Raw genomic sequence first — 14,498 nt, 5'->3', positions numbered from 1 at the left:
GGGGGGGGGGGGGGGGGGGGGGGGGGTGTCTAACTACTCAGAAGAAACCTCATAAGAAAGTTTCAAGTTTCACAATGATCAGGCCTGCTAACAAACCTGGACAACAAACACATTTTCATGTGCCAATCTTTTTATGGAGCTCGCAATTGATATTGTATCTCTACCAGATGCAACCACTAGTAAAGGACCATCCCTGAAAAATAACCACATTTTGTTCCATCAGAGTGATTTAGCAGGGAATCTATTTGGATGATAGTACATTCATAGAAAGGGATACTGGATGTATTGAAAGAAAGAATGTAAGTTAAATTCATTTATTTAGCATATGAACCCACATCAATATCAGCTACTGTTCTGTAAGGTATTTGTAAAGGTATGTAATCACTAGGGCCAAAAAAAAATCATCTTGGATGGATAGTTGAAAGAAAATAACTAGGCCATCAGCAATTAGAAATCAGTATTTAAGCAGTATGTTGCAACAACCTCTTGAACAAACCGCCAAAAAGAAAAGGAAGAAACTTACTTCTCAAATGATTCACGAGCAATGTTCACAATACTCTTCACATCAGCTTCAAGAATGGATGACAGGCCAATAGCGCCATTTTCCTTGGGCAAATAAAGTTTATTTGCCCTACCTCCCACGAGAAGGTGCGAATAGCCACATACTAAGTTTAAGATGTAATATATCCGTTTATGTAGAGAGACTGGGAGCCAATGTAGCCATTCATTAATTCCTCCTCTGGGCCTTGTAACTCGCTGCATGTTTTGACAAACCAAATGACAAAACTCAACCACATGTAAAGATGATGAAATGAGTAAAACTCCTTGTAAACACATTAATTAAAGTATGGTACACTTTTTGGAAACAACATTGACTTGGTAAACCAAGTATATTCAAATAGGAAAAGAGAGGGAAGACAATAAATCAAGCAAAAGTACATATCCATGGAAACCCTTTTTTTAAAAGGAAAAAGTGAAAAAACAATCTTTATTTAGTAATGGGCGAAGAATGGAGGACTTCAATAGAGAGGACAAGAAGTCCTCAGAAATTGTTCATTCTGATAGTAAACAGATAAAAATGGTTCACATTCTGAAGGAATATAATACTTAACCTTATTGAACAGCTAAAACAATATTCTAGTAGCAGTATAAAACATCTGGACATTTTATAAGGGAAGGGAATAGACCATGGGAAGTCCACTAAATCACAAAAGACACTTGAATCAGGATGATAGCCTTAGCTACTACGGAATATAAATTTGTGCCATGGTTATTTTGGTTTTTGAAAATTCAGGCAACAGCCTTATTTCTCTTTGTTGTATTATGATGACAGCTCATGGCATGTTTCCTTCCATGAATTTCCACTAAATCACTTTGTAGCTTTTTGCCCCCTCCAATGTTTAAATTTTGTATGGCTGTTTCAAAAGTTATTTGTCATATTATCTGATTGCATATTATGTGATTCCCAATCTTCCACACTAGGATATTGTGGAGTGTGGTCTACTGTTTGATAGATAGCTGGTGGCTTGTGGAAACATTTAATACAGGCTCAAATCATCTATAGATTTAATCAACTGAATACCCTTCAAGTGAAGCAAACTGAGTACTACTCGGCATAATTCCAAGCCCACCTTAGTTCTCTAGCATTACATTCTCCATAATTCAACCAACTCCAACAACTTAGCAACTCAAAGCTAAGAAATTTCAATTTTCAAAAGCTACAAAACAAAAATTAATCCAACCAAACTTACGTATAGCGTGTGCTTGTCGTAGAGGCCGAGTGCCCGGACCAAGCCGATGCTCTGGTTCTCAGAGGAGGGAAAGCCGTTGCCGATAACCACCGCCCGCCTGATCACACCGTAGACGCCGCCTTCGAAGATGTCCGGCATGCCGCCTATCGCCCGTGGACTTGTAGGCGGTTCCGGAAGCCGTATCGGCTTCATAACTGCAAGTGTATCACTTAAAACCCTACAATACCTTCCAGATCCAATTCACTCAATACATACAATTACTCTCTGCATATATATCTTCGCCTGTGAGCATAAAGCTTTGCAGAAACGCAAGGGCTTTTGCAGTTGAGTCTTATTTTTGTGTATATATATACTCCGTATCTCTTTTCTATTCAGATTTCCCCGGGAGATGATGGCTGCGTGGCGGCTCCAGCCGAGTTAAGCACGCTATTTTTTTCCTTATTGCAAAAAAAACCCCTAGAGTATTGGAATTTACTGTGGAGCCCTTCTTTTATTAACCCAAGCTTTTTGGTTTTGCCCGACTATATCTGGACCTAATAAATCGTCTCTAGAAGATTAGACCTATAAGGAGGTAAATAGTGTCAATATAATTTTGAGACTCAACACTAAACTGTATACTTTTGCACACAATAAGTCAAACTCAAATCCAAATTACTATGTAATATTCATGACATGAATCAAATCCTTACCATTCCGCTATAATGAAGTCTTAAGTAAAACTTCTTATATTTTAGTGATATAATAATACTCTGCTTACCGAAAATTAGTTCCTAATATAGAGATTAAAAAGCAAATAGTACATATATTATACTTCTCTTATTGTATTATCAGTATCCTAACCATATTAGACTTTATGCACTTCAAAATCCTTTTTAGGACGATAATAACATGTTTACTCTCCTTGTATTATATCAGTATCCTAATCATATTACTTATACTTCATACATAGACACCTTTATTTGAGTCAACACCATTTGATTAAAATCTTGTTTTAAATCTCCATCTTCAAGAGTGTGTGGAGTAATTTTATTTTACTTCTCACAAAATTATGATTATATGGAAACAGGTAACATTGTGGGACAGATGTGTTTATAACTCCTGGGAAAGCCATGTTTATTCACCAATATGTACACACCTATAGATACAAGAAGTACTAATATTTAAAATAAATAAATAAATAAAAGCCCAACTTCAACACTTGAGAGAGGCTACAAAGTACAAATTCAGAATTTACAAGTTTCAGAAGAAGCTTCAACCACAACACAGATCTTATCCACACTCAAGAACAAGATTATTCTTCAACATCCTGTACCATCTCCACACCCATGCCATCACAATCTAAACCAACTGATATTCCCCGACGGTAAATATAGTCGGATCACAGGCAAGCGCCACCAACACAAATCTTTTTCAACGAATCATGATCTGCAGGATTTTAGAGTAATGCCCCCGCAGAATGCAGCGATTATCAAGTATAGGAGGAGTACAATTAAGCAAGTCAGCACGGCCCTGTCACATGAACAAGTATTTTAGAGCCAAATCTCCAAAGAAAAGAAATTGATAAGTTGTAAACCATAAAACAAAGATATTATTTATGGGCTTGACAGAAAAAACATACAAGAATACAAAGATAAGCTTTTTGTCATTACCAAGATCATTTTTTAAAACTTGGCTAGAGCAATGGTTAATCATTAATGGTCGTCAGAATAAGATAGACTTACATAAGCTTTGCATTTTTCATCCAAAGAGCTCTTCTGAGGCGCTTTGACTGTTTCCTGAAGTGAAATGCACTGTCTTGCATGGTTGATGTTTTGTCAACAAGAAGCTCAATCCGGTCACCTCTCTCAAGTATTTTCTCAATATTATCAACCATGATGGTACGTAGCTGAATTGATATTCAAGAGGAGGGATAAAAGCAGATGTTAGAAAATGTCAAACACACAATAATAACAAAGCCCTCATTATCCAACATTGGACCAGAACACAATTACCACAACAGGGTTAAAATATTACCCCATAAATTGAAACTTAAAACTGGCAAGACAGAAGTGTTATACTATACTAAACTGTGATTTCCTCTTTATTATGACCAAAAAAAAAAAAACTTTACTGAGATAACCTTATCATGCAAATTCATATTCTTATGATCTCAAACAGGAAAGTTACGAACTTCCCTTTCAAAAAGATAAGCAGAAAATACTTACCTCACCAACTTCCCCTCTAACACGACTAAATGTATCTGCGCTGGGGTTACTTGAATAGAACTCCATTTGCTGATGTAAAACCCTTGAGAATTCATCATTCATGGCATAAGCAGGTGCATGGGAAGCAATCCTACCATAATTCTTCATGAACCGCATTTTGACATCCTCTAAATATGAGAATGGTATCCTCCCTAGTTCAGAGTAGAACAATAGGCTTGTTAGCTATTGGTGAAATGCAAAGGACCAAAAAAATTAAAATTTTTCCTTAAAAATAACAAAGATCAGCACAACAGGTTTTTATCTTTCTTTTAGTACGGAGTGTTTGATTATGGAACTGGTACTCGTGTGGTCTATAATTTGGCACAAGCAACCCCCAATAGTGACCCTTAAGAGAAACTCCAACAGGCAACGATTTCATAACCCACTATTCAATTCTTTTCCCTAAACAAATATTCAGAGCAACTCTAGTCAATCAACTAATTTTCATGACAAATAATGTCTATTTTGGCAAGAAAGAAAAGGAGCATTTTTACAATACACAGATGGTTCATAAACCCAAATAGACAATCCTAAGAACTGCGTCCGTGTTTCTAATCTTCACAATCTTCATCTAAAGCTCGCTAAAACCATGCCTCACATGAGCTGAAGCTGCCAAGCCTCAATGATGGACAACTTGCATCCATGACAAAACCCATACTCCTCATATAGGCAAACCATTAACATTTAACACCACCTTACTAGAGCCAAAAACAGAAAGTCTGTCTCATGATTTGCCATTACCTTCATCACAAATTTAGGCACTAATTCATTGCACAATACCAAAATTAAGTGAATTTCAATCTTGCAGATAGGGAATACCCAATGAATAGTATATGAAGTTTGCTTTTCAGAAATACCAATCAAATCAACAGCTAGTATTCCTACTAGGATAATCCTATGATAACTGGATAGTTTATCTAAACGAAAATTTCATGTTTTGTTTAGAGAAACACGATAGTATGATCGGACAAAAAAATGAAACACTAAAACCCTAAGGGACTCACTGCCGAAGGTGTCGTTAGCCATACAGAGGAAGGTGAGGCCATTGGATCTGAGGATGTGAAAGATGTATCGGTCCTGAGAGAAGCAGAGCCTCGACTCCGCTTCCTCCGGGAGCTTCTCCATTATCCGCCGCGCAACCGCACCGGCGTTCCCCGTCACGGCGCTGAATTCCGCCAGCACAGTCGTCCCCCTCGCCACCAGCGCATACAATATCGCCATCTCACCACCCCACCCCACCCCACCCCTCTTTCAATAACTGTATGTATCTGCGCGTGTAAACGTCAACGGCGAGCAGGAAAGAGAAGGCAGTGGCGCCGTGGCGGTGTCACCTGAAAGTCTACGGCGTTTTCGAGGGGTGGGAATTGAAGAGAGGTATGATATACTCACCTCACAGTTAACAAAGCAAAAGTAAATAAACAAATATTTTTAAAAATACTATTGTTCATTTGTTCCTACTAAAATTCATTCATGGAATAAAATTATTTTTAACTCAATAAAAACTGCAAAATTTTATATTGCTTATGTGAATTCACAGATCTCGACATGCCTTAATAAGAAGTCACATAATAATAAAATATTATATAAAAATAATAATGACATTCAAAAATAAATATTGATGAGTGAAACTAATTTAGATTTAGTTTTAATCCTGTCTAATGTACACCTACAAATTAGTTAATCTTTTAACCTTACAATTGTGTTATTACTCATGCATGTATGAATTGGTTCGAATTGTTTGGTTAGCCCAATTTTCTTTAAATCAAGATACATACACAAATATTAAATTAAAGGGAGATAAAAGAATGATTAAATAAGTCCTTGAACTACTTAGAAAGAAAAAAAAAAAAAAAAGTAATTACACCGTCAAATTAAAAAAGGTAACATTAAGTTATTAACCATTGAACTCTTAAAAACAAACAATTATTACTTTCTAACTTGTAAGTTACCTATTGATTGCTGAAAAAAATAGTGGTATAAAAATACGAGTTAAATATGTCATTCCGCTGAGAACTGGAGGTTATGGTGCGTATTTGTATAGTTATTATATTTTACTACTAGACACTCGGATAATGAATTCTCAAGAATCCAAGCATCATCATACTAATCGTGGGTAATCATTGGAGAAACATAACGTAAAGAATCATTAAATCAACAATGGACTAAAGGGAAAGATTAGGATAAGGGGTCGGAATAAGGGCTATTACCTTCTAAATGCTAATCCATTTCTAAGGAGTTGAGAAGGAATCTTCAACCAAGGATTCACAACAATGCTCACAAGAATCCTCAATCTTTCGTTTTAATGATTAGAGCAAGAGTTTTCCCACTTTCGTGAAGTATCAACTCTCAACCCTTCAAGCACAAAAGCATTGAAAATTCTTAATCTTCTCCTGCTACTTTTGTAGATAGAGATTGAGTAGGGAAGGATCGGATGAAGCTTGAGTTCAATGGTGTTACAAGCTTGTCCAAAATGATTCATAAGATCTAAACTATCTAATCTATTCCAAAATTGCCTAAGAATAGAGAGAGAGAGAATTCCACATGTGACTTGTCATGATGAGGCAACTCAACATAACCGCATAATTTGGGTTACAAGCATCTGAGATCTCTACGATTTATTTTCTCTATCGATTTTTAGACAAGAATAATGGAAGCCTTAAAGTTTAGGTTAAAACTTAATGTCACCTGCCATGATGGCACCAACTTAAATGCACGTAGAAATTAAGAGATAGTGTCCTTAACTCCAAGGAGTTTACTGTATAGTATAATTTGATGACAAATTACATTATTTCGTTAGCGATGACACCGCATGCTTGCTAATCTCACCGCATTAAAATATCCAAACTAGTTACAGAAATGGTTGGAATTCTACGTACCATTAATTTCCAACAACTAACGTACTGTCTGTCTGTCTGTCATGCTACATTCATCATATATCATCATTCATTCCAATTGGAAAGTTGGAAATTAATAAGTCTGTCCAAGCCAGAAAATGGTTCAGGACTCTTGACCATCCTCGTCAGGCCAGTTGTTGTGTAAACATTCATACCATCATCAAAGTCGTCTTCTTCTTCTTCTTCTCCCTGCAGCACTGAACTTTGAGAGCACTTAATGGCCTCCATGGGTATCATTTTCACCTCTTGGGAGTTTACACCGTGTTCTTGACTTGTTCTGTAACTGCTGTTCGCCATGTTTCCTATTGGTCTTCGATCAAACGACCCAAAATTCCTTAATATCACATAGACCCGGCACAGGGTCATTTCATGCCTTAACTGCACCCATCCAACAATTTTCATCATTCAAACCAATTTTATTATTGAAATATATATATATGGGAATTTCAATTCTACTGATGGTGTTAATAGATAATGTTCATGTTCGGTAACATAGTTATCTTATCAGTTTAGCTTATTTGACCACTATTAGCTGTTTGACTTAGCCAATATAAGTGTTTGATTAATTAGTTTTTTGTAACAGTTTATTCCTCTAAAACACTAAATATTAGTATTGTGTATTCAGCACTATTGCAAAAATCTCCTGCCTAGGCACTAGGCGCCTAAGACCGAGGTGAATTGATCCCTAGGCGTCCGCCTAGGTGGGCGCTAATCTATCGTCCAACTAGGCAACCATGCTATTCAGATATGTGCGGGGGAGGTTGAAATGAAATCCATATATGCATGCACTACATACACGTACCTTTGGAAAAGGGAGGGAAGAAGAATATGAAGGGTGGAGGTGGGAGGGGAGTTGTTCTTCAATTGCCCTATACTCATTCATCTTCCATTTTGTCTTTCTCCCACAAGGGGACTTCCCCTTGTAAAACACCATGCTTTTCTTCATCCCAATCACCCTGTTATCCGATGAGTAGACGTAGCTTGGGGACCCGGTGGCCTTCCAGTACCCGGCGACCGTCGTCCGGCACGGCCTCCCTCCCCGCGCCTCTCTCTCTTGTCTCGGCACAAAGAAAAACCATTGCTCAGTCTCTCCCACACATAGCTCTCCCGAAACCTCTGCAATCAAAACAAATACGGGTCAGACTCTTTCAAATGAGAGGTCATGGATTTGACTTCTAGTGAAGACCATATTAACTCAATATTGTAGCATGATTTTGAAAAATTAAAGGACGCCTTAGGTATTGACCTTAAAAGTCAACCATAGGTAACCTACCAAGGACAATCCAATTGTTGCAAGAAAGCTTCACTATATAAGTACACAAATAACACTAGGAAAAAGGAAACTTGACTATTGCAAGCATACTATAACAAAATAATTCCTACATGAAAAACATATATAATCATTTTATGTATTCTTCTTTGCAAGTGAATTACATACCATCAGTAAAGTAACTTGTGGTTTGATAACATAACAATTGCTTTTCATATATACGGTCTCAGGATTGAATCCCGTCTCAAGCAAGGGTCAGAAAAAAATGGGTCCTAGGAGGACTAGGTGAACTTGGAACCAGGTGGAACCAAATAGAGCCAGAGTCCGAAACTGAGGTTTAGAGTCTAGAGTCTAGAGAAACATAAGATAACACAACTCGATGATTGAGAGAGAGAGAGAGAGAGATTATTGTATGTATTTGCTTACTTGGGAGGTGCCAAGGCTCAAGATCAAAGATGTTGATCATGGGAATAACACAATTGATATCTTGTCGAGTGCCTTCAAGCTTGTTATGAAGATAGAAGGAAACCAACTCTTCTTCAGTCGGATAGAACCTAAAGCCTGGTGTAATTTCTGCCATTTTTATTTCTTCTACTTTCTTTAGTGCAAGCTAGCTAGCAAGAGCAATTGTTCTTGAGAAATCTATGTATATATATAGGGAGAGGGAGAGGGTATAAATGAAAAGATAAATGTATACGTGTGGGATATAGACTTATAAATTGATAGCTTACCGTGTGAATGGGGAAAATGTTTGGAAATTTGTGTAGTTCGTTGGGTTTTGCTTGGTCCACACGCTCTTGTTCTTGTCCAAGTATTAGACCATTGAATATCGACTAATGATCGAATGCATCCACCTGTTCTTGTGAATCACGTAAGACCACCCTTTGTAAATGCACACAAATTATTATACGAATACACTCAGAATATATGGTGTACATTCATGCCGAGCGAATTACCCACAATCTACCATCTGAATTCGTATAGTAACTTGTGTGCATTTACGAAGAGTCTCAGAGGACTCACAGAAACAGGTATGTAGTAGTCTCATTTAATTATATAGTTATAACCGGACTACTATGAAAATTAGTAGTCTAGTGAGAACGTATAGACAAATTTCATATTCATCTAGGATGATAAAATTTAAGAGGTAGAAATTAAGGAAAAAATGAGAACAAATGTGGTAGGCCTGCATTTATGTAATTACGATAATCTCATATGATCTTGATATATATATATATATATACACACACACACGTACGTGGATGCGTCATTGTATCATAAGATACTAAGATATTACTCCGTATATAATAACAAGATCGAGTCTCTGTTTCAACAGGTTGAGAAAGTATAGAGATAAACAACACATAATGAGCAAGACTAAACACCTCATTGACTTAGGGTCAACTGGATATAGTCTACAAGTCTCCAACGACCCTTCAATAAATTATATTAAAGCATCAGCATTCTATGCGTCTGTCACATGTAAGCAATAATAAAGAATATGGAATTTTTCTTGCAGCATTATTCAATTTTAACCTTATTGGCTTTTTTTCCTTTAAAAAAAAAAGTTTGGCAGGACGACTTTTAATACTCAATAGTCAATAATTCTATTAGCTTCATTGAGCTGTTATCAAATTTACTTTTTAAGAACTTTCTCAATACGTGTGATAGATGGGATACTAAGGCTCGGATTAGTCAGTCTATGCTGGTCGATCGATCTTCACTATATTGTAATAGAGTCAATAGTGTATAAATATTTCCTTCCACGGGGCAAAACGGATCTGAATTTTCCAAATGAAACATATTTTCTCCATATTATTCCACTTATACTTGTTTTATTAACGGTGGTGTTGGTATGACTTCGACTACCCGTTAATCGTAAAATCAACAATAATGTGTACTGGTGGTTTAAATAGTGTTGTTTCTTATTGTTATTTGAGAGAATATTTTAATAGTGTCAGAATTAATGATGTCATACTACTCTAAATGGGATAATTAAGTGGGTGAAACATGATTATCGTGATAGAATGTTACAAGTTCAATTCTTGTCAACACCTTCTTAGACGAGTCCATCATGCATACAAAGTCTTCCTAATGTGATTTATTTCTCCTGTGTGATTTACGGACTATATTACACATAAACAAAATTTATCCAGTGCACATCATCTAATTAACTACCTTAGGTGGGAGCTAGAACCAATACCTATTACGAAACATCCTATTCCTTGAACTACACGTACTGTAGTGTGAGAATCGTTAAAAAAAATGTGCTTTTTTGTCACATTTACAGGCGGATTGCAATTTTGGCGATGAATTAAACCATTCCCCATGATAAAGGGGAAATTGGATCCTTTGCGGCGGGGGCAGGGCAAATGAACGAGTACTCGGGGAAAAAAACAACTTACATTACTCACGACAACAACATTAATGTGTCGTTATGCATGTTATAACTTGATCAATAATGTTTGGATTGTAGCAAATTAGTTTTCATATGCTATAATACATCGATGATGAGTCACACTCTAGTATACAATATACATAGTTATAAACTTTGTATGCATGCACTTGATCAATAATGCTTGAATTGTAACAAATTAGTGTTCATATGCTACAATATATCAGTCAACGATGAGTCATACTCGAGTATTAGTACACATAGTCATAGCAAGGGTTTGATAAAAAAAAATATCGTTAAGAATCATGCTTGCTTTAACTCTTCAGACACAACTTTTAGAGTTATCATTTATTTAATTTTAGTATTTTACATAAACACATGGAATCCATTACAATGAAACGACTAATTTAGATTTGACTAAGTTGTATTTGCAAAGTTTGACTCTTAATCAAAGAAAATCTGACGATGACAAAAACTATTTAACATGACGCAATAAGACTTAGTTATTAGGGTATGCCGATGATGGGGAAGAAAGGCAAGGAGTAATAGCTGGTTGGTGGGAGTCCCCACTCCCTTGGCAAAGGCAGATCCACCGTCTTTGACCCACCAATACCAACACCCCCACATTTTGCATTTGGACATTTTGTGTAAAACCTAAGAGGCTCCGAGGTGGTCATCATGTAGTGGTTGTGGTTTGATTCTCCGATAGCTCTGACGACAATCTTGGATTCACATGCTTTCATAGGAATGTAGAGCTGTCGGGTGGCTCCAAGGATCTTGGCACTGCAGCTGACAGAGGATGGGGATTTTGAAGAAGGGAGAACGATAGTTGTTTCGAAACTCCCATCTTCTTCTGTTGTCGCCATGGCCATGTTTTTCTCCCCACCACACTTCACCGACACTTGGACACCTGATAAATTTGAGATAATGCAAATTATAGCAGGTCAAACCAAGATTAAAAGGTTAGGGTTTAGGGGCAACATAACCCTAGTCAAATTAGTTAGTTTGACTTTATAAGTACATTATTACAAGTTCAGATCAACTCTCAATGTATATGGGAAGCCTAAACTGGTTTAATTACATCCTTATGACCATTTACAGTTAGGGTTACAAGTATGGATTTACTTAATGCACTCTCAAAGTGATTGCATTTTCCCTCGTCCCTAAAACAAAACTAAAAAAAAAATAAAAAAATCTAAAAGGTTGTTGAAACTAAGGGAGTATGTAAGAATGGGAGTAGTTAAACCTACCTGAGAGATCTGCAGGATGGGTATGGGTATGGGTGCAGTCTAGGCAGGTGACAGAGCCCTTGAAGACATAGCAAGCGGAGAGGTTGAGGGTGGCGAGAGCTAACGCGACGGAGAGCAAGATTCCGGCGAGCTGATGACAGCCGGCAGCCATTATATATTGTAGATAATATATATATGACACCACTTAAATGCAAAACATTATGGAAGAGGTGGCGAATATATATAAAGGTGCAGATCAGTGAGGTGGGTGAAGAGAAAGAGAAGAGTAATTAAATTAATGAGGAAGGGACCCAAGTCAGAGTGGGTAGTTGAACTATACATGGTTAAGATTGGAACCATGCATGTATCGTCATTGTAGGATGTTCAATTCAACTGTATCTGTATATGTATGATATATATATCCGATCGAGCTGGCGGCAGCATGGAGATGTAATGGCACCGGACGATGAAACCAACCATTTGCCGGTGGCATAAACAATTCATGCATATAATACTTATACACACTGTGAAGAAGAGATGAGGCAACTCCAGTTAAATTGGTCGGACAGAAATGACATGTTTTTATCCTAAATCAAAGTATGGAAAAGAGATTGTTATGTTGTGATAATCTCTTTGAACACCTAAATAAAAGAAATTATTCTTAAAAACTAGTGTACCCTATCTGGAGATTTGAGTTTTATTCAAAGAACTACATACACAACTTCAAAAGTCGTGACACGTTTTCAACTTAAAAAGAGCGGTTATTAATTTATTTATTTTAGATGATAAATAAAGATCCGCAACTATTATCTAATGGTAGTGTAATATTGAATTGGATAAACCCTATTTTCGATTTTATCTGTATCTAACTATCTATAATTGAAGGTAGCTCCAAGTTGCTAAGGTAGCATGGGGTTAATTAAGTTGTTTGTCAGAAACCAAGTGATGAATTAAATGTGTAAGTAGATGGTAGTTGCCCTCCCCCTCTCCCCAGCCATACTCCGCATTCATACCCAACACCCACGGTAAAGATCGATGATGTATTGATATACATGACTTAAATTAAAGCTAAGGATTGCACTTCAATCTCGAGAATCTTTATAATTCTTGTTACGTTGTAGAAATTTATATACTAAAAACTTAAGTTAATTGTAGGGCATGTCTCAAGTGGCCTACCTATCCTACAAAAAAGCCAATTCCATACCTCATTGTCTGTTGTGCTTCAGTAAGTTGAAAAAGTATGTATGAACAGGGTTAGTGAATCATGTAGCTCATGTGCTTGTGCGGGCGACTGGTTCTTCTTTGTCTTTGGGGAGTGGATCTCCTCTCGGCCTCTTCTTTGTATAGCTGATTTGGTTTAATATATGATTTCGTGTTTTTTTTAAGGCAAAAACTTGTGTGAGACCGTCTCACCATGGGTCGGGTCGGGTCGAGATGCAAATATAACACTTATATGCACAAATGCCATACTTATATGCTCAAATGTAATACTAATCAGGAATAAAATTTTTGTTACTTATTAGGGTAAATGTAATACTTTTAAGGGAAAAATACAATACTTTTACATTTCGATTTAAAAGTATTACATTTTTCCTCAAAAGTATTATATTTGCCCTTATAAGTGAGAAGCACTTGTCAACATTACTTATTATGAAAAATGTATTACTTTTTCTCTTATAAGTAACAAAAATTGTATTTTTGATTAGTGTTATATTTGAGCATATAAGTGTGAGATTTGCACATATAAGTATGACATTTGCATGGTGCTTTGACCCGACCTGACCCGTCTCACGAATAAGGATCCGTGAGACGGTCTCATACAAGTGTGACCCTTTTTTTAAAGGTATATAGTTGTCCTGTTCTAAATATAATTAAGAAATTAATATTTACTTTAAATAATAATTTCTTATTCAATAATAGAATTATTACAACTCTTTCATTTATGAGAAAAAGGGTGAAGCCTATCGGCATACATAAGCTCGCCTAGGTTATCTATAATTGACGGACTTAAATAAAAAATCCTAATAGAATTGCTCCAAATTATTACAACTCTATAACTTTACAATTGTTGAATATATTAAATTCATATAGTCACCAAATTACAAGTCAATATATACAACTAATATAATATCATTAATAAGAGAGACTAAACATTTATCGTACAAAAGTATGCAAAAATTTATTTTATTGGACCATTGATTGGCCTTACTTCAAATTCAACATCCGTACTACTGTACAGTACCTCATCGTTCTAGGGTTCATAAGTCAATAAAAGGGGTAGTTGGGTGAGAACTTTAGACTTGAATCTTTTTTTTTTCTTTTTTTCTTTTTTTTTTTTTGAGTCTTTTTGTCTTTTTAATAGTTATGAAGTTAGGACAAAATAGACCGATGAATAAATTGCAAAGGGTAGAAGACTTTCAAATTTAACTTAGCTTGTTGCATGAATTTCCTTCCAAATAGACCATTATCTCAATGTGAGTTAAAATTCGCCGATTAATTTTTCAAGTAGAATAGTTCTTTCCCACCAAGCACTGCCAGCCTCTCATTAATGATAGGATCAATTCTTCAAGTAGTCCTTTACCATACCCTCTCAACAAAAGTAACTAACATTGTGTTATCACTAAAGTCAAGACTTAACTCCGATCCACTACCACATACAAAAGCTAATTTCTAATTAAGTGACCCCAATTTAAGTACCACTTTACAATCTCTTATG

At 36.2% G+C, this 14,498-nt stretch overlaps 4 protein-coding genes across 5 annotated transcripts in view; all 4 read right to left on the bottom strand.

The window, feature by feature from the left end:
- The window catches only part of LOC116024720 (mitochondrial fission protein ELM1), a 4,989-nt gene extending 2,873 nt beyond the window's left edge, over nucleotides 1-2,116 (bottom strand). Inside the window, exons 1-3 of the mRNA XM_031265694.1 lie at nucleotides 1,752-2,116; nucleotides 524-756; nucleotides 97-193 (exon numbers count right to left, since the gene is read on the bottom strand). Of these exons, the coding sequence (XP_031121554.1) occupies nucleotides 97-193; nucleotides 524-756; nucleotides 1,752-1,943 (522 nt within the window). The 5' untranslated portion in view covers nucleotides 1,944-2,116. The remainder of the gene's footprint in view (nucleotides 1-96; nucleotides 194-523; nucleotides 757-1,751) is intronic.
- A 707-nt stretch (nucleotides 2,117-2,823) lies between these two features.
- LOC116025543 (vesicle-associated membrane protein 714) lies at nucleotides 2,824-5,380 on the bottom strand. 2 transcript variants are annotated; one of them, XM_031266799.1, is made up of 4 exons: nucleotides 5,023-5,380; nucleotides 3,956-4,146; nucleotides 3,473-3,636; nucleotides 2,824-3,260 (listed from the first exon to the last, which is right to left on the bottom strand). In XM_031266799.1, exons 1-4 carry the CDS (start codon nucleotides 5,213-5,215, stop codon nucleotides 3,170-3,172), a joined length of 639 nt encoding a protein of 212 aa, XP_031122659.1. In that variant the 5' UTR covers nucleotides 5,216-5,380; the 3' UTR covers nucleotides 2,824-3,169. The 2 variants fall into 2 exon arrangements, with proteins under 2 accessions (XP_031122659.1, XP_031122658.1); XM_031266798.1 differs by having other exon boundaries at nucleotides 4,999-5,250.
- A 1,335-nt stretch (nucleotides 5,381-6,715) lies between these two features.
- Nucleotides 6,716-8,788, bottom strand: LOC116025542 (NAC domain-containing protein 90-like). The gene is made up of 3 exons (XM_031266797.1): nucleotides 8,585-8,788; nucleotides 7,691-8,004; nucleotides 6,716-7,266 (listed from the first exon to the last, which is right to left on the bottom strand). The coding sequence occupies exons 1-3, from the start codon at nucleotides 8,736-8,738 to the stop codon at nucleotides 6,934-6,936; spliced, it is 801 nt and encodes a 266-aa protein (XP_031122657.1). The 5' UTR covers nucleotides 8,739-8,788; the 3' UTR covers nucleotides 6,716-6,933.
- Nucleotides 8,789-10,862: 2,074 nt separating this feature from the next.
- LOC116025938 lies at nucleotides 10,863-12,007 on the bottom strand. The gene is made up of 2 exons (XM_031267318.1): nucleotides 11,804-12,007; nucleotides 10,863-11,463 (listed from the first exon to the last, which is right to left on the bottom strand). The coding sequence occupies exons 1-2, from the start codon at nucleotides 11,952-11,954 to the stop codon at nucleotides 11,060-11,062; spliced, it is 555 nt and encodes a 184-aa protein (XP_031123178.1). The 5' UTR covers nucleotides 11,955-12,007; the 3' UTR covers nucleotides 10,863-11,059.
- Nucleotides 12,008-14,498: the final 2,491 nt, after the last annotated feature.

The sequence above is a fragment of the Ipomoea triloba genome, chromosome 7 (genome assembly GCF_003576645.1).
Source record: "Ipomoea triloba cultivar NCNSP0323 chromosome 7, ASM357664v1".
NCBI lineage: Eukaryota > Viridiplantae > Streptophyta > Magnoliopsida > Solanales > Convolvulaceae > Ipomoea > Ipomoea triloba.
Note: the sequence above shows the minus strand (reverse complement) of the source record. Positions and strands in the feature narration are given on the sequence as shown.